The 19392-nt window shown below is 32.5% G+C and overlaps 3 protein-coding genes across 4 annotated transcripts; 1 reads left to right on the forward strand and 2 right to left on the reverse strand.

Annotated features, from left to right (window-relative positions):
- Positions 1–1775: 1775 nt before the first annotated feature.
- On the reverse strand, positions 1776–3818 carry LOC122627756. Its single transcript, XM_043809208.1, has 6 exons — positions 3718–3818; positions 3457–3629; positions 3238–3386; positions 3035–3176; positions 2841–2962; positions 1776–2756 (listed from the first exon to the last, which is right to left on the reverse strand). Exons 1-6 carry the CDS (start codon positions 3723–3725, stop codon positions 2316–2318), a joined length of 1035 nt encoding a protein of 344 aa, XP_043665143.1. The 5' UTR covers positions 3726–3818; the 3' UTR covers positions 1776–2315.
- Positions 3819–4101: 283 nt separating this feature from the next.
- Positions 4102–4602, reverse strand: LOC122627753. Its single transcript, XM_043809202.1, has 2 exons — positions 4456–4602; positions 4102–4363 (listed from the first exon to the last, which is right to left on the reverse strand). Exons 1-2 carry the CDS (start codon positions 4528–4530, stop codon positions 4139–4141), a joined length of 300 nt encoding a protein of 99 aa, XP_043665137.1. The 5' UTR covers positions 4531–4602; the 3' UTR covers positions 4102–4138.
- A 2030-nt stretch (positions 4603–6632) lies between these two features.
- Positions 6633–13464, forward strand: LOC122627635 (protein big brother-like). Of its 2 annotated transcripts, XR_006326893.1 has the most exons (4): positions 6633–7152; positions 7418–7612; positions 12176–12596; positions 12987–13464. XR_006326893.1 is itself a non-coding variant. In XM_043808920.1 (3 exons), exons 1-3 carry the CDS (start codon positions 6946–6948, stop codon positions 12533–12535), a joined length of 762 nt encoding a protein of 253 aa, XP_043664855.1. In that variant the 5' UTR covers positions 6635–6945; the 3' UTR covers positions 12536–13464. The 2 variants fall into 2 exon arrangements, 1 of the variants encoding a protein (XP_043664855.1); XM_043808920.1 differs by having other exon boundaries at positions 6635–7152; positions 12176–13464.
- Positions 13465–19392: the final 5928 nt, after the last annotated feature.

The raw sequence follows: 19392 nt of genomic DNA on the forward strand, positions 1-19392 counted from the left end.
AGAAAGATAATGTTTAAATTTTCTTTTCATATAAAAAAAAAGGATAAATATATTTCATATTAATACGATTATTTAAATAATTATTTTACATTAATACTATTATTATACTATTATTAATATTATTAGATTAATTATATACAATTACTTATTAATTACATTATTAATACAAAATTATTTTATTGAAGAAGTTTATAACTAGATACAAACCAAAACTCAAGAAAGAGAAAAAACTAAAATTCTTTTTAGCATTACTATAGGCAATGAAAGACAACAAAAGATTCACAGCACGAAAATTGCTAAAATCAGATCGGATGGACGAAATCGTATATTGATTGGCAACTAATGTCAAACACTAAAGCTTTTTTGAAAATTCGGAAAGTTATATCCTCACTTAAATTTTTATCTTTATACTGGGATCTTGTTTATCAGAATTGATCAAAAATTATGTTTGGAATCATGGTTGGTGCAAATAATGTTTCCAAAATTTTCGTCAAAAAAACTTCATATAATAGCGCCACTTAAAATTAGCAGTAAAGAAAAGCTCTTATTCCCACTACTAATTTTCATGTAAACGCTCGGATATGTGTATTTTCCATAAAGGAGACAATTGCTTTTTTATTGCATAAATCGATGGTCAAATTTTCTGATTCATTTCAGACGCAAGGATACATTTTCGAAAAATAGTATTTACAAAATCTCTATAAATTCTCTATTTATTTGCCTAATAAATCACTTACTTTTTTATTATTCTAATGCAAATTTGCAAAAACTAAAATTGTTAAATAATGATTTTTGTTTTAAAAACATCAAGTGTTACGTCTCACGAAGCATGGGCCTCAGCAAAATAAATTCCCTTCGAGGAATTCCTACTACGTAAGATTAACGTGCCTTTTTGGCCCTCATCTGCTATGTGCAGTTCTATGGAATGGGATTGGTACCCAATGGTATGCCATATGACGTACGGAAGCCAATCAAATGACACTTATTTTGACTTCGGTGAATGTAATGCTACGGTATCTCTTTTTCGGTGATGTAGATTGGCTGATGGGGACTCAATGATGGAATTCATTTCTTCTATTGGTGGATTGAATATATTCACCGCCGGATAAGCCGATTCCTTTGTCTCGGCTCGATTGGCTCGGTGTCAGGGAGAGTAGAATTGATTGGTAATGAATTATACAAAGAGTTTGTCGATTGTATTGCGGAGAATGAATTTCTCGATCGCGTTTAAGCGATTTGTAAATAAAAGTGGAATTGAGATTCGTCTTAATTAGAATTGAAAGAGTCGTTTCCGTAGACATAATCGGGATTATTAACTTAGACTGTTTTAATAATGCTCGATTTATTTAAAACAATAACAATAGATGTAACTGAACTAAAATGATGATTGGTTCAAGACAATAGTAGTAATAATCGTAGTAATTAGTACAGTGAAATGATCTAAGCAACAAAATCGTAGTAATAATCATAATAATTAATACAGCAAAATAATCTAAAGAATAATAATTGTAGTAATTAGCGCAGCGAAAAATCTAAGAAAAAAATCATCGAGACGGCGGTTAAACAAGGAGCGTTGCCCAATCAGCGAGAAATGATTTGCCGTGGCGTTATCATTGGCCCGTCGCAGCTTTAACTGACAAGGGAGATGTTCAATGGCGACTACAGGCGTTTGGAATGTTACGTGCTGGTGAGGATGAGGTTTTATGGATTCAGCGCACATGTTTCACATCTTTGTTGGCGTCCATTGTTCCCTCGCTTCCCATTGTTTAGGCACGTTTCTCTTTGTACATTGATAGAAGTCTTTATTCATATTTATGATAAAACTTATATCTAATTATTATATTGGTTAGGGTAGGTTCCCATTTCTATTCTACAAAGGAGGAGATATCGCTTATCTATAGTTACATAGTTCTACTTTAAGTCTAGGGTCCGCGTAAGATGCAACACAAGTATTATGAAACATTATAAGATGGTGCTCATTCGTGATTTTGTAAATTAACGGATTGTTGTATCGTAGAAAATATTTTCTAATCAATGAGATTAACGATTTAGATATAGGTTTCACTAAATCAATTTGACGATATTTAGTTTTGAACTAAGTAACAATATTTAATGCTGAAAGAAATAATTTGAATCTTAATTTAGCTTCTGGGTTATAAATATTTGTTGATTTCTTACAAAAACATAAGTAATGTATGAATGTTCATATTACATATCTTTAACTTACATACACGCATTCATAATTAGTATATATAACGCATCAGTTACAATTAAAATTTGATCTAGATCAAAGTATATTGAAATGTTCATATATTTTATTTAATTTCATAGCATACAATGTTATCGTATTTGTCATTGTCTTGACTAGTAATAGATGAAAAAGAAGAAACTTCTTGATTATTTGACTGATGTGAAAAAGGTCTTAACCAATTATTTATTACAATTCCTGTTTGTAAGTCTTTTAACATTATTTCAATATTTGGACGTACAACAAGAATTGTTCCTTTCTTTAAATTATCTTTCAAAAATCTCCACATTTCTACTTGTATAGATTCAGGTAAATAAAATTCAAAAGGATTATTCATGACAACAACATCGCTTGTCCTTACCACTTCTGGAGCATCTTCAATCTTTTTATGTAAAATTTCAATTCTATCATTCATTTTATATTGATTTACAATGCTACATTGAAGATCACAAAATTCTTTATTCATTTCAATACCAATGATTTTTATAGCATCTGTATAGACATATGCCTATAAAATATACATTATTTTATATTTACTATAACTATGTTATAGGCAATATATACAAGTAAAATAGTTTTTCTTTCTACTTACACCATACAAAACTGCACCTAATCGTGATCCAATATCCAATATCGTTTTTCCTTTTAAAGTTGGTAATAAGGTATTAAATATGAAATATATAGCATCTCTTGACATCGAATGCGAAATGAATACTAAAAAATAAATAATGTATATATATCAGAGCAATTTTATAAAAAATAAAGATACTAATTTTATTATTTTACTTAATGGTTTTATATTTCGTGATCCGCAATCGATACAATAATATTTTTGTAATTTTCCATTATCTATTAACTCATTCATATCATCATCATCATAAAGAAATTCATCAACGTGCAATGTTATATTAGATTCACAATCGGAGTTCTATAAAAATATATAATTTTAATGAAACATTACAGACTTTGTAAATTTTAATCATACATACCTCTCCTTTTTTAGGAGATTCTATATGTTCTGTAGATAATATTCCATTAAAGGGAACTCTTTTCCTTATATCATATGCAATTGAATTTAATAAGAAGATAGGATCATCTATAATTGCATCTTCCATATCTTTCCTTAAATCACCTATAGCTGCATGCATTTAAATATTTAATAAAATTAATATACTTCTTAAAATGAATAATTTATCAAACATACAAACCTGGTCGACATTGAAATACAGTTTCCATAGGTTTCCATTCTTGCAAAATAAAAGAAAAGAATTGGTCTTGATTTTTTTTGTTTAAATTTCGCATCAAATCGGTAAATTGTTTTTTCGCATCTTCTAAATTAACTGTCATCTTTATGCACAGTAATAATTTATCACTGACGTTTCTAAATTAATTATTTTAATATATTTTATTAATCTTTAATCTATTAGTTCTTTAATAAGGTAGCTGAAAATTAAAAATCGTTAAATTACAAAGTCATGTTTTCTCTCCAAATTATTCAATGCAGTCCGATGATCCCACATTTGAAACATAGTTGTTCAGACATCCACATAAAGGTTACATTGTATCTGAGAACAAAACGATTGTAGCGCCAATTAATCTATTATTCTATATTCTGTAATATTTGCAGATGGTAATGTCTGAACTTAACTTATCAACTGATATTTTTAATTTCTATACTTCCATTTTGAAGATGGCACTTATGTAGCATTTTTCTTCATTATTACAGGGGTTTGATAGTATCAACATTTTTTTTTAATTCTTAGATTATATGATAAAATAATGCGATAATAATTATTAAAGAAATTAATATTTATTTCTAAATAATTTAAAAAATACAAGGTACGATACACAATTTAAAACTCGAATATTTCGCCAATCTTTTTAATAATTTCAGTGTATTTTTACACATTTCGATTCTTGCCATCTCAATCGTTGATATTCATCCTTGATTTGTTTACGATACATAATGGCAGTAAGTTTTTGTAAAAGAATAAAATTATCCTTCAGAATCTGTGCTTGTCTTTCTCGCTCTAATTGCGCTCGTTTTGCATTGAAAATAACATGAGATCTATTTTTGGGAGGACTCATGTCGATAGCTGATTTAATTTGCCTTAACTAAAAATATAAAAAACAAAAGTACAGAAAAATACGTTTTGTCGACGTAATTTAAATGATTATTTTTCTTTTAGATTATAAAGTATACTGACCTTAAACTGATATCGTTTACAATGATCATCTTGTCCGGCAATTACCGTTTTACGAACTTTCTTTATGATCAACATTGCGCGTCTCTCGAAATTCGTCTGGAATGTTTATTCGATATAGATAGCTCGAACGAAGTTTCTCTAGCAACGAACACGTTCTATCGATTTTGACGCTTTCGCACAATTTTACCAAATGAAACACATTCTTTATATTATACAAAAGAATTATATATATATATATATTATTGTGTGTGTGTGTGTGTGTGTGTGTGTGTCATATGAAATTATTAACATTTATGTACATTAACAATAAATCAAAGTTTAAGCATTACAATTTTATACATATGTAACTTTCTTAAAAATTCTTTTATTTACCATTATCATTTAAATACACAGATTCATATTTATTTTACGAAGTATATTTAATTTATATCTTTCATTTCTTTTTAAGTACTTATCTACGGATGTAGTATTTAATAATATGTCGATTCGTAACGTGATATACCGAAAAAATGAAAACTGCTTTCGTTGTTAGAGAAGAGTGGTATATAAACAGCAGGACAAGGGAGAAGAATAGAGGGAGAACGAGCCATGTTTTGTTACGCTGTCTTTCGAGTATCGTTAGGGGGAGATAATACATTCAATGGCGTATACATATATACGTGTATAAATTTTTCGTAACGTCTGAATACGTATGTGTTTTTATATGTGTATAAATGGTACCTATGCAATTCTCTCGAGTGTTTCTTTTTAATCTTACAGTGTAGAGAATGATAGAATTGGCGAAACTTATGGACCAATTGAATAAACCAAGAGACGTAAAGGAATATCGCAATGTTTTTTTGATCTACCTAAGAGAAAGAACGTTTAACGAATATGTATATAATAATATGTGTATACACAAGATGTAGCACGCGCGCGCGCACCACAAACACATACACAAATATACTTGATCAGTTACAATAGATATAAATCTTCTTTTGATGGATTATTCGTTTATCTTGTAGGTATAAGATATTTTTGTTTTTTAATTTCTATATATTGTATCTACACAAATTTATTGTCACAGTGTTATAAGTGTAGAATAATGTGTAAATAAGATTTATTATTTATTTAAAAAATAACAGTTATATAACATATTATTGTTCTATAAATAAATTGTTCTGAATACGTTTCTTCAAAGATAAAAAAATAGTCGTAAACTCATAAAAAAAGGTACAGAACATCATAAAGAACAACGGAATTTTAGTTGTTGTAGGACAAATGTTTTGATATTTGTTATAAAAATGACATAAAAGAACATTAATTGGGATTTTACTCTATCGACGAGGAAAATGTTAAAATATCCATCGCTAGAAAATCCAATGTGAAAAACATTCTACGAAATTTTCATCCAACTTTCAGGTAATAGTTTCTTTTTTCCTCATTTTTTGCTTACCTATATTTGTATTTATTATTTGTAAAAATGTAGTTTGAAGTTCTCTTGATTGATGATATTTTTCGGAAAATTTTCATCGAACTTACCATCACTTCAATGAAAATGATTTAAAATAAAAACAATTAAATATATAGGAATAAATAATTCGAAAATTCGTTTGTAAGTAAATGCTTAGTAATATTTTAATACTAATAATTATCCTTTCAAATGGATGAGATACACAATACCGTTTCTCTCGAATATACACGGTACTGTGCACAACCCAACACATGTACGTAGAAAGTTAGGAAAAAATAAAATACCACTATTTATTACTTCTACTTTTACCAAATTTGTCCATATAATTATAACATTAAACTTTTTTCACATTTCAAAATAACAAAAGTGCTTCGTCTTGCAAACCTTTCGTAGAGGGACACTTCGTAAATTAAAGCATGAATGCATATCACACACACACACACACACACGCGCGCGCGCGCGCGCGCAAGAAAATATATATACACATATATACAAGAAAATATATATTTAAGAAAAGGTGATGTATGAACATCATGCGTGTACGTGCATGCGTAACAGTTCAGATCATATATAATACAATGTACAAAGAGGAATATAATATACACATACATACATATAGATGTAATAATGGTAGGGGAACATCTACGTAGTTTCGCGAATCACGAAGTAGTTGAGTGGGGATGGATCGAGAGGCTGGTCGGTAGGCGTGACTTAACATGAGCTCTCCGAAAGTAAGAGGGGACCTTTTTCTATATAAAGTTTTGTCAGTCTCCACTGGGACGTTGTATAGTTTGGAGCTCTGTAACGAGTCAAGACAAATTGGATATTATACTTTCGATCGTGTTACTCGATAAGAAGAAAAGTGACGTTACCGTAATTATACGCGTTCTTAACAAGTTTTTCCAAATCCACGAAACTCGTTTGTTTATGTGAGCTGCCTGTCGATAAAGCATAAATCAAAAATTCGTTGAAAAAGAACGTATGGACAAAGATAAAAAGTAAAAGTATAATAAAAATAGTGAGGATACAGCCTGTGCATGTACGCCGAAAAAATGATGCACGCAATGAGCGAGCATGCGGGTGGCGCGGCCGGTCTCGGCGTTGGTGTTCTACCCTTTGATGCAATGGCACTTTATGAGCAACCACGACCTCGTTATGCGTTAAAAATGCCACGCGTTGTGCCTGATCAGAAGGCCAAGTTTGAAAGCGACGAGCTCTTCAGAAGACTCAGCCGTGAGAGCGAGGTAAAATTCGATTCATCTCAACATTCAATGTCTTTTTATCGTCGAAGTGTATGGACGAATTTGTTTATTTCTTTTGTTTTTATGTTAACATTTGTGACGTGTTTATGTAAACTAAACGATCGATAGTATTTACATTAAAAATTTCGATACATGAATGTTATTGTAGTCAAACTTTTCGTATATATAATTCCTTTGAAAAATGAATCTATCTCGTCTTCTTGATATACAACTATTTGTAACAATAGAATTGAAATTATTATTACAGGTAAGATACACTGGGTATCGTGATAGGCCGATGGAAGAACGTCAAGTGCGCTTTCAAAATAGTTGCCGTGAAGGCCAAGTAGAGATAGCGTTCGCAGCGACCGGTACAAATCTACAACTGGTCTTTGGTAACGCTTGTGGGACTTATCCTCCTGATCGAAGAGAGGATTGTGATTTTGACAAAGAACACGGCAAGGTAAGAATTCTTAATCCTAATATTGGAATCTATTTTCTTCTTTAACAACAAAGTCCAAATGTTTACTTACTAATAATAGTTGTATAGAAAATTATTATCCTCTAACGTTTCTTCTAACGAAGAGTTTTATCTATTTTCGAATCGATTAACGATCTATAGCATTTAAGATAATTTATTATTCTTTTCGGCAATGATGTCATCGTGTCACAATTACCAAATACCCGACATATTTACTTCGAAAAAGCGTTTCCTTTACTCTATAATGGATTGTGGCTGTAACTGGATACACTCAGTATCTAGTCGAATTTGTTTTACTGTTCCAACAATTCCAAGAACAATTTTATTTTTCAAGTTTCGGAGGTTTATCAAAGAAAATTCACCGAGTTTTATAGGACTCTCTTCTCTTTATTTCTTATCCTTTTTTTTTCTTCTTGCTTTTTCGAATTCTCTTTGTCCTTGTGTCGACGATGCGTACGTGCGTATAGTTAGAGGGCGGGAGGCAATATTCCAGCTTCGCCATTGCGATCAATAGCATCCCCGGACCGCCATTTTCTTGTTATACTTGCAGATTTTTAAGGACACACCTTTTAATCCGACGACAAGTAAATATGTGAAAATTTTTATTCATGGAATATTTTTATTCAATTAATGATAATTCTCTCAACGAATTTTCAATTTTCTTAAGATTACACTTTCTTTTTTGACAAATGGGATTGGTATATTTCTCTCTCTGCTTTTTTTTTCTTTTTTTTTTTTTAAAGAAGTACTCTGACACGGGCAAATATCTTCGGAAATTTAACAGTCGTTCGTTAATTTGGATGGTCATAAATCTATGTGACACACGGCGCATTCTTTGAACCGTACCTCTCGAGTGTCGTCGGGACATTCGAGAGTCATTCAGTGAACGCAGACTGCTTTTTCTATCTTTTCTGTTACATTGCATTTCATTGCTTTCAAAGAATAATTTAAAATATCAACAAAACATATTTTATTACGAACTTTAATTAATTTCACAAGATTATGAAAATCGTACCATTTAAAAAAAGAACAAAATAAAATTACGAAATTCTGTTGTATTAATAACAAAAGGAAATGTTTAGAAATATTGAATTTGATTAAATAGATATGTAGTAATGTTAATATATTTTATAAAAGTCAAGAAGATGTAAATATTCGATATAGAATAATTATTAAATAACATCTTCATATTAATATTTATTTCAATAATTCATTGTATTTAATGATAATAATACTTCATCTAATAGAGCGTCGAAGTAGATGATATGAAAAAAGAATTATCATAGTTACAGTCGCTTATTTATATCAATTGTTTCAAACAAAGAATGCGTTTTGTGTACTTATCGTTAGAAGCAAATTTGAGAAGAGAATTTCGAGAACTCATTAAAGAGATTGAGAAAATGATTCATTAGATATTCCACTTGGTACTTTCTCACTAGCTGCAACGTCCTTTGGCAGAGACCGAAATCGCACGACTACTCACTGCTCCGTGTTTTGTTTTATTCGGACAATGAAAACGCAAGAAAAGAAAGAAATGGCAGCATAAAGAGCGGCGTAGGGCGACACGTGCCCTTGCGTATTGTTTTCGGGTTGTCCTGCAGAGGAGCAGTAATTACGACAGAGATTCGCGATCTCTAGATGAAGTACGATAATATGAAGAGTGTAGGTCCTTTTATCGTATACGTTTTCGGTAAGAAAGATAACGATAAAAATTCGATGATAGATGTAAAAAAGTCTCATTAAAAATTTTAAACAATTAATACGTTTTTTGCCATTGGGTTCATTATCATACAAAATGTCTTCAAAATTTCTTTAAACCTTTAATGAATGATTTATATTTTAGAAAATGTTAGAAAAGAAATATACTTTCTATTAAGCAAATTTAAAGCGGAAATAATGGAAAAGTTATCCTTTTTTTTTATCAAATTTATTGGAAAATTACATTGTTTTACACGTTAGCAATATTGAATGTTAATATGTTACATTTTTGCAGATATATGCATTTAAGGATTAATGACATTTACAAATATATAATAGCTGCAACAAGAATAAGACTTAGCATCTATAATAAATATGATAGTGAAATTCTCTTCATATTTGTTTACAAGAAATATTATATAAAACATTAGATGGATTTATCGATTTATAGAAATCTAGGCTTTTTTTTATATTTTTTTATAATTTAACAATCAAATCTAATGTCAAACACAAGTAAAAACTCATAAAAGAGGAATTTTAGTAATTACTTTTTATCTCTCGAAGAAAAATTAAAAGTGAAAGTTTACAGTTTTGTCATCTAGGACTCGTTGTTCAATAAAATTCCAAAAATACAAAAGAGAAATCATACAAAAGAGGAGAAAAGTTTTGTTAGGGTCTCTACTGACCATAGCAATTTTTTGTTGGCCTTTTATTTTTTAAGCGATTTATTCGGAAGAACTGACGAATGTTCGGCCTTTTATGCAGGAAGTGGACCTTGCACAAAAAGGTACCTAGGTAACGCCTACTGAGAAACAAAAGAAAGAACCGTCGTAGGACTAGCCAGTCGTTTATCTTCGTACGTTTAAACCATATTGTTGCTCTTCTCCCTTTAAAATTTTTCTCCCTCATATGCGCGCGCGCGCGCACGCACACACAATCGGTCTACAATTTTTCAACCCTTTTCTCGTAGCTGATTCGTATTACGATGCGTGCCTTCTCTTTTTTTTGGCAGACCAATGCAAATTAGCCGAATGAAAGGGTTGACGTTCGAAGATACGCGTCGTTCCGCTGTTAAACGTTACAGTTTAAATATCGTCACTATTATTTGCTTCTAATGGGTCACGCCCATGCAAGTTAGACAGAGAAAGAGAAAGAGACAGCGGTGTTAAAGGAATATAAAAAATCTCGTATATCGCGTGAGAATATAACAAGGGTCGAGAAGCTAATATCGCAGGGAGAGTTTCCTACTTTGTACGTTGTAATTTAGTCGTACTTCGATCGTGAATAATAATAAAAGGATAATTTTGTTTTTTCGAATATTTTTCATTTTTAAATCAAAAGATCGACTTATGACTCGTGATTGATTCATTAGAAGAAACAAGAAATGTTTTTGGAATTCGACCGTCGCTTTGCTTCGGCGGTAATAAGCGGAATATTCTTTCTCTTTTTTTTTCCTTTCTAATCCAACATACGAAGGTGATAGACTGTTCGATTGTCGTGTAAATCGAAGTAAAAACACCCGTTGTCAGATGCCATGGTTCAATTATAACTTCATATAGAGCGTCCTACGGTGTTGCTCGCATTGTTCGTGTTACGTTACCAACCAGCTGTAAGATTTATTGTGTATTTCATCATTTGTCGTATGTGTCTAACAGGGATATTTTTTTTCTTTTTCTTTTTATATAGACATTTTATTAACACTTCTTTTCTCTCTCGTCTCGTTTCTCTCCCCCCCCTCTCTTTCCCTATCATGTCTGAAAATTAGAATTCTAGAGTATATGACGGTGAATGGACTCGATTGAAATATAAAATACGGGCGAATATCAAATGAACAATGAAAGATGTTTTTGGAACGTGACTCTGTAAAACAACATGAAAGATGCAACGACGCATTAAGAATACATTTGAACATTTATAACGCTTCTTCTACGATGAGCGATTTCACGGACGGGACCGGAAACCGTACCATTTGTCAAGAAATAAAATAGCTCTCTCTTTTCTCTTGTTCTCTCTCACGCTTGCATCAGGCATAGGCTGACGGAAGATAATTGCTCGTTTCGGAGTAGCTTATGGACCGACAGTTCGGATTTATCCTCCTTTTCGTCGAACATTCTTTTTCTCTTTCATTAATGTTTTCTTTTTTTTTCTTTTTTTTATATTTCTTTTTTTTTGGAAATGACCCTACAAATTACACAGGACTATAGTATAAAAAAAAATACACAAATTATAACTCTGTCTCTTTTGAAGTAATTTGTATTCTATGTCATTTTATAATTTTAGTATATAAAAATTAAAAAGAGAAAAAAAAGAATCTTAATTGAGAAGTCCTTGAGCAATATTTTCGTCGTTTATTGTTTCCTGGATGGGAACGTTGAAGATTGGCACGGCCAAACTCGCAATTTTATCTCGCACACCAAGAACGAAGGTAGACCGATGATCGTACCTTCCAATTTGCGTAATCGTTCTTTCGAAATAAGAATCGTTTAAGAATATTAGTGGCGAAAAGGTAAGGGGAAACGTGATCGTGAAAATATATATGTAGTCAGTGGAACAGTAAAATTTCTTGTCTTCATTTGCAATAATTAAAAACAAAGGAGAAGAAAAGAAACATTTAGTATATCCAAAATCACATCAGAATTAAGTTTCATGATCATTTCACATCAAAATCAAGTTTCATAAACATTCCACCTATAATCATTTCTTTAAAAAAATTTCTTGAGATTGTTTTGTGGTCTTAGATAAAAAAGAAAGTCAGGAAAGAAACACATTCACGAGTAAAGAACGACTAATTTCTGGAAGAAAAGAAGAAAAGAAGTTGACGTGTACCCGTGTTCGTTAAATTTCTAGGTTCACCTAAGATCACACTTGATAATGAACGGCGTATGTGTACGATGGCGAGGATGGATCGATCTTGATAGATTAGACGGTGTTGGTTGCTTGGAATATGACGAAGAACTAGCTGCCGAGGAGGACGCTCATCTTCGCAATCAACTAGAAGTTTACAGTCGACGTGGTCGAGATTTGCACGAAAAGGCTTATAGGAGTGGAGCTGCTCAACCGCCTCATCTTAATCATCATCACCTTCATCATCATCAGGGACATCACGTAACTGGCACCGGAGGTACAGGTACCACCAGTGCCGGAATCGAGCCTCATATGACACATCGGCAAGACCCAGAGATGGAGGTCAGACTGAGAGCGTACTGAGACTCAACCTCTCAGAAATGAATGTGTCAAGGATACAGTGATAAAGTGGATGAGTGATATCGTTAGTTGGCTATATTCGTAATAGTACGAGTCTTTAACTACCTAAGGGATTCATAATTAATCAATGGTGATGATTTATAATCAATCAATGATGATCGTTAAAAGTCCTTTCATCTATAATAAATGTAAAAATAAGATCTCTTAGGTGATAAGATTAAACTAGATGTATTTTGTATATATTATATATACACTATACATCTATGTATGTCTAAGAAGAATATTAACAAAATTGTCAACGCATCGCATATTTGTTCGGACTTTTGATTTTACATTAAGATTTTATATAAATTTTCAATAATATTTTATAAATAATTCTCCGTACGCTTGTGGCATATTTCCTTTTACTTATATAGCTTTTTGAAATGTTGTGATGATACGTTTTTCTGTTTAGATTTTATGCGTTGAAATCTACAACGACGAAGGACATACAAATGCTGTCAGGACATGCATGCGTCTAGAACGATAATTATTTTGTATTCAATTAACACTTTTAGCACTATCGTGCGTATATAGTTTAATAATATGATTTATAAACATACGACCTCTCTTTCTAAATCCATGACGAGGGTATTCTTGGTACCGACGATCAACGTGAACCATGCAAAAGTACAAAGTAGTAAGCTTCTCGGAAAAGAAGAAGGAAAACGATTGTATTGCATCAGAGGCTACGTTCGACTACGAAATACATGAATCATGATATGTCCACTCGTATATTCCCAGCTTCCTGATGAATCATCATCACGCATTTTATTTTATTCATTTCACCGGTTCAGCATTATGCTCGTTGGAAAATTTTCTTTTTATTTAGTTTTTCCTTTTTGTTATCTTGTACATATTTGTAAAGAGTTTAAATATAAGTTTCGATGAAATATAATTCTTATTAAATTACAACCTATTGAATATATATATCTGAACGCAACAAAAGAAGATACATATATCTTAATACAGGTTGACGTAGAGACTGCACTTTCGATGGACGAACAACACAACAGCGTGCGAAATTTCTTTGGTGGAACGGTAATTAAGTGCGCTTGATGTTGTAAGATGATAATGTACACGTCGGAATTCTTATAAGAAGCCCTATAGATTCCGGATAGTCGACACCAGTTAGGGAACAAGAAAATACGAAACTTCCCACGAGATCGTGCTGTATTTACGAAACTATATTCATGAAAGACAAAGAAGTAGAAGAATAAGAATAAGAAAAGGAGATTTGAGTTTATTGGAATTACCTTGGCACGTTTTGACGACTTTATATGCCCATGTCAAGAGCGTCTTTTTAAAGAATTTTTATCGTTAAACAGCCACTCTCCTTCTTAACTTCCTGTGGTATGTAGATAAACACCATATCGTTATACTCGTATATTTTACTAAAATGAACTATGTAGATACTACTTCATTACGTCGTTAAAGAACGTGCTCGATATAAGAAAGACTGATAAATGGTACTGATTTACATTTCAGTTAGTAACGAAAAACTGCGAAGATTTTGATATTTCTTCGCTGCGAACATAATTATTACAAAATAATGAAATATTTAATATTTTACATAATTTAAAATAGATTCATTTGCTCAGAGTACGATACAAATATTATGTTTTATAAGGAAAAAAGATCAATGAAATGGACATTTCATTTTGATGTCTTACATATAGCAAACGTACGACATAGGAATTTCACAAGACTTTATGTCAGCCAAGATTGGACGCTTTAATGCTAACGTTTTGTATTTGTAGCAAACAGTGCCATTGTCCGTAGGAGGTGAGGGGTGAAAAATCCATCACCCGCGGTGTTAGCCCTGTAGCTACTCGTCGCATCTGCCTTCGATTTATTTCCAATCGTAATTGATGATTCTTCCCCCCAGGGTCTTTCGAGTTCTAACAGAATAACTTTGATTCTTTCTTGAAGTAGTTATAGAAAAGAGAGGAGAGAGAAGGAGAAGAAGAAACTGATGAAAAATCAGTCATTGAACAGTATTTGACATAATAAAATTGGAATCTTACCAAGAATAATAAATTATCTTGATCTTATGTCCGAATGTGAAAATTAATGTTTCATCGTAGAAACATCATATTATTCATAATAATGGCGTTTGTTTGACAAGAGCATAGTGAAAGCTTAGAAAGATAGCTTTACTCGAACTTTTATTAGTATTTCACGAACTTATTAAGTTCTTTCTATTTTCACGTTTGTACACATACAAACATTTTTCACGTGTATTTAGATAAGCGAAGTCAAGAAAAAGAGGTGTAAGAACATCTGTTCGACGTTATTCTCTTTTGTTCTCTTTATTCTCCTACTTTTTTTCTTCGATCTTCACAATTCTCTACTTGAACATTCAAGATTTTAAAAGATCGTCTTTGGAAAGAAAGATTCGAACAGAAGGAGCTGATACTTATAGTTACTGTCATGTACAAAATAGGAAAATAGAATGTTGGAGGGTTGAAGTAACCAATCTGAAGAGACGAGAAAAAAGATAGCGAAGGATCTATAATCCCTTGATGATACATCGCAGGTTGAAGATTACGTAAATCGCTCCCTTCCTGTTACCTACGTGCTGGCTACAAAAAGGATCGAGATTATCCTTGAATTGCATTCTTTTGAATTCTAACAAAATTTTGATATACTCATTACGTTTCTTGTATCAAAAGTATTATTCAAGACATAATCCTTTATACTTATACATTTATTACAGCTACGTACCTATAAATATATTTTCTATACCTTTACTTATCTCAATATTTGTTGTTCTATAAATGACAACGCAAGAAAGATTATATTTTTGATTTTAGGAAGCGTCAGGTTATCATTAATTTTGTTGACTACCCACATATACATGGACGCGTCCGTAAACACAGTACTAAAGCACACAGGAGAGTTCTGAGGCTCTGTCCCGTTGAGTTCTGTGTGCCAACAAGCTAAATGCGTTTCACGGATGGCCGCCTTCGGTTAATGTAGATTCTACCGGTTAGATTCAACATGTACGTCTACTCATGAAAACTATTCGATCGTGTAGGAATGGATAAAATTCGAAGGTTCGTTATAAATTGTCTGTGCTTCGAAAATTTTCATGAACGTATATGTAACATATATAATATATAGCAGAAATTTCAAATATGCTATATCCTGTCCAAAGACAAACGTTTATTTCGTGTAATTATTTGGAGTAGATGAGAAGTGGAAGAAGCTAATTACAAGTCAGTTAAATGATCGCAAGCATTGTGCGTGTGAGAAGCACCTGTGTATTCGATAGTATAATTTACGAATGTAACAGCCCGGCAATTAGGTAATAAATAGTAAGAGAGGATCGTTCACCCCTGTCTCTTTTTCTCCTTTCGTTACGTCTACGAGCACTCGTTCGAATCGTCGGGGAGAGTGAATTAATAAAACGACCCTATGGCTCTGCACGTTTCACAGATGTGCGTTACTTGAAGGGGTATTTCTTTTATTTTATTACAAATAGTTAATGGAATAGTTTGCATACTTTGACTAATCAAGCGATAAAGAATATTGCATTCCTCTCGACAAGTTTCACATTTTTACTCTGAAGGTTTATTAAATCTAAATAAACATATCTACAAAAAAAAATGATAATAAATGGTTATAAAATTTATCATTTTATTATTGAGGACAATTAAACATTAGTTTATTGTCTTTTTATATGTTGAAAATTATAATATATGAAAATTATATAAATTAGAAATACGTAGAGGTATAGAGGTAGATACGCAAGTATCTCTTCGAACAAGACACGACTCCAATTCGGATATTTAAATTTGAGGTTCCGCCCTCGTTAAATGCAAAACAACCGTAACACTGCTAGGAAAAACCATAAATCACGATAAACGTGCACGTGCTACCCCTTTGTTCGTACATAACCAAAAGAAATCTATTAACGTTCTAAGTGTTATTAACGTTCATCGTTTTTTAAAGAGATAAGGCAAATGTTCGAAGGAGCTAATAAGATTATAATCAATATTAAGTCTCGAATTTACAAATGAAAATTTGGAATTGTATAACGTCGACTACATTTATTCAATCAAAAAATGTGAGATGTTTTTTTCGGAAATATTCATAAAGAAAATATTCGAATAGAGGAGAGGAGAAATAGAGAGAGAGAGAGGAAGGAGGAGGGGGGGAGATCAGTACAATGTTAGAGGATATGAATATTCGAATCTGCAGGACACGTGCCGTTCGTCGAATCGGTATTCAGGACAGCAGGGGGTGGTTGGGGCACATTGGTAAGGTTCTCACTGGCAACGGTCCCTGGTCGACCTTTGCGCTTGGTGTCGCAACAGCTTCAGTTCTATACTAAACCCTCGGTAATTGCCAGCATCACGGGGGATCAGCGATGATCGCGGGAGGACAAGAAGGACGCCACGCGACTTCACGATTTCGCGCGAGAGCATGTTTAATTACACGTCACGTATGTGAGTCTAGAGACATCGACGACATCTCTATTATTCTACGTCGCCTATAGTTCTCTCTAGAACGATCCCTATACCACTTCCTATCCTCGTATTTTCATTTTTAGCGAACAAACTTTGAGTAACGACGTTGGGTGGATAGTATTTTATTCAATGCGAGTTACAAGGGAAGACAATGTGTATGAGACATATGCGATGACGAGACCAAACAACAAGTCGTTAAGTTGGAACATCATCTGGCCTCGTCATCATAACTTGACCTATTTGATGAATCAAGTGCATTTTTAAAACAAATGGCTTTGAATATCTAATCGATATATTATCAGAAGATTTTTTTTGCTTTTTATAAGTGATTGATTATTTCTAAAAGGAGAGAATGGAAAGAGGGTGATAACCAGCACAATCATAGTCCCATGTACAAAATAATTAATCAGTCAACGCTCCAAATAAAAAGTCGGAAAGTCATAGGCATTCTGACGTATAAATGGGCAGAATTTGGCATAAAACAGCTCAGGTATAGCCTGGTATATATGCTCGTATCGCATTACGAGGGTTTCTCTGTCTGATCGAGCGACACAAAGTCCAGCTCCTTCGTTGAAAAAGGAGCACTAAGTTCTTCGTCAGTACTCCTGATGACCGGCTGTCAATGCGAGCTCAGACTTCCCTTCCGAAATGAATGAAACGCTTTGGCAGTTCGTTTACAGGCGGGGGCGGTGAGCAGTATTATGTTCCATTCGTTCTTCTCATTCCACGTATAGATATATACGGGAGGGTCAATATTGTACGAGCGATTGAGCGTATCCCCGGCTTTTCTGTTTACGTTTCTATTCCTGCACACTGTGAGCTAGCAGGTCTTGAAAATTAGTGCCAATTAGATTCGTATGGCGATTTCTATTCGGCTTTTTCATTAATGACTTATTCGACAACGATAGGTATTATGTATTGCTTATTATTGTACATTACTTCTTTAATTTCTATAGAAATTTTGTAGTTTTATAATTCCGTCGTTAATTGAGAGTGATAAAAAAATGGTAATAGAATGATTTTTTTACCTTTACTATGATTTATTCGTAGTTATACAAAAATTATATAATGTAAAACTTACAGTATAACTTATACTAATGTAACTATATTAGATACTAATTGTATTTGTAACTTTTATATTCGGCGAAAATTTATTCTCAGATATGAATTAATACATAATTTTAGGAAGAAAAAAACTTAAAAAATACAAATATATGAAAATGGCAGTTCAAAATTGCATTAAATGAAATATCGCATGTTACTTTCTCAAATACTTATGACAAATGAGAAAAAATATTTCTACATTAAAATAACACTGTTGTATAATAAAATGCGACAGAGCAAGGTTCTCGAAGCATAATTCCAGAACGTATGTTGTTTCACACTGACTGCATAGACGGCAGATCGAGTTATCACAAGTCCAATCATGCGCAATCTAATCCGATCAATCGTAGGCTATCCATTACCGTAATCCACTTTACGTTGCTCTTATTCGCAGGGTAAGGGTGTGAATAGCGAGAAACTATATGCAAATCGTCGGGAATACACAAGATGTCAACTTCGATCGAAATTTCATTTCAATCCATAATCAGACGAAACGATTTATATTGATAAAACAAAAGAAATATCAAGATCAAGATCGTTTTGAATCATCTCTAATAACAGTTATCGATTTCTCAATCGGTTTCACAATTTTTATTCATTTAAAGTTTTCGCGATGTGAACACGTAAACGTAGTATTATCATGTGACATTGATTTGACGTAATTGGTACCAGGAAGGAGACGAACGGGGCAGAAATGATTGGGATAAGCCGGTATAAGCTGGGATAAGCAGACCGTGGATTTGCTGCTAAGCGAGGGTCGGCAGAATTTCGACGTACTTTTCTAACGGTAGGGAGTTCCTCGATTGTTTAGCTCGATCCGGACCGGATCTTCCAATAAGTCTTCGGATTTTATTCCAAGCTATCTGCTTATCAAGTGATAATATTCGTGTGTTCGTAAACTAAAAAAAAGTAATTTCACTAAAAATAAAGTAAATTTCAAATTTGTTAGATATCTAAATATTAGATCATATTTTAGAATTGAGACAATCTTTACGAAGCTTTGAAAATTTATTTTAAATAAAAAAATATGTTTTAGATACAAACACATTACAGAATCATTTATTTCAAAAGTGTACTAGTTGAATAGTCTAAGAAAGATTAAAATTTTTTGTTATTTCAATTTAGCATCGATCGACAAAAGAGAAGGGAGCGAAAAGAAGACGAAGAATAGGAGATAATGTACTTTGACGATGCGTAGATCTTCTATTCGTAGGCGTTCAAATATACCATACAACGAGTGGG

The sequence above is a fragment of the Vespula pensylvanica genome, chromosome 3, assembly GCF_014466175.1.
Source record: "Vespula pensylvanica isolate Volc-1 chromosome 3, ASM1446617v1, whole genome shotgun sequence".
NCBI lineage: Eukaryota > Metazoa > Arthropoda > Insecta > Hymenoptera > Vespidae > Vespula > Vespula pensylvanica.

Coding starts and splice junctions, on each gene's coding strand:
- LOC122627756 (XM_043809208.1), bottom strand. Junction 3,387..3,456: donor TGTATTTCAATGTCGACCAG/GTTTGTATGTTT, acceptor AAATGCATGCAG/CTATAGGTGATTTAAGGAAA. Junction 2,963..3,034: donor ACGAAATATAAAACCATTAA/GTAAAATAATAA, acceptor TTTATTTTTTAG/TATTCATTTCGCATTCGATG.
- LOC122627753 (XM_043809202.1), bottom strand. CDS start 4,530: ATGTTGATCATAAAGAAAGTTCGTAAAACGGTAATTGCCGGACAAGAT. Junction 4,364..4,455: donor GTAAACGATATCAGTTTAAG/GTCAGTATACTT, acceptor TTATATTTTTAG/TTAAGGCAAATTAAATCAGC.
- LOC122627635 (XM_043808920.1), top strand. CDS start 6,946: ATGTACGCCGAAAAAATGATGCACGCAATGAGCGAGCATGCGGGTGGC. Junction 7,153..7,417: donor GACTCAGCCGTGAGAGCGAG/GTAAAATTCGAT, acceptor TTATTATTACAG/GTAAGATACACTGGGTATCG. Junction 7,613..12,175: donor TTGACAAAGAACACGGCAAG/GTAAGAATTCTT, acceptor TTAAATTTCTAG/GTTCACCTAAGATCACACTT.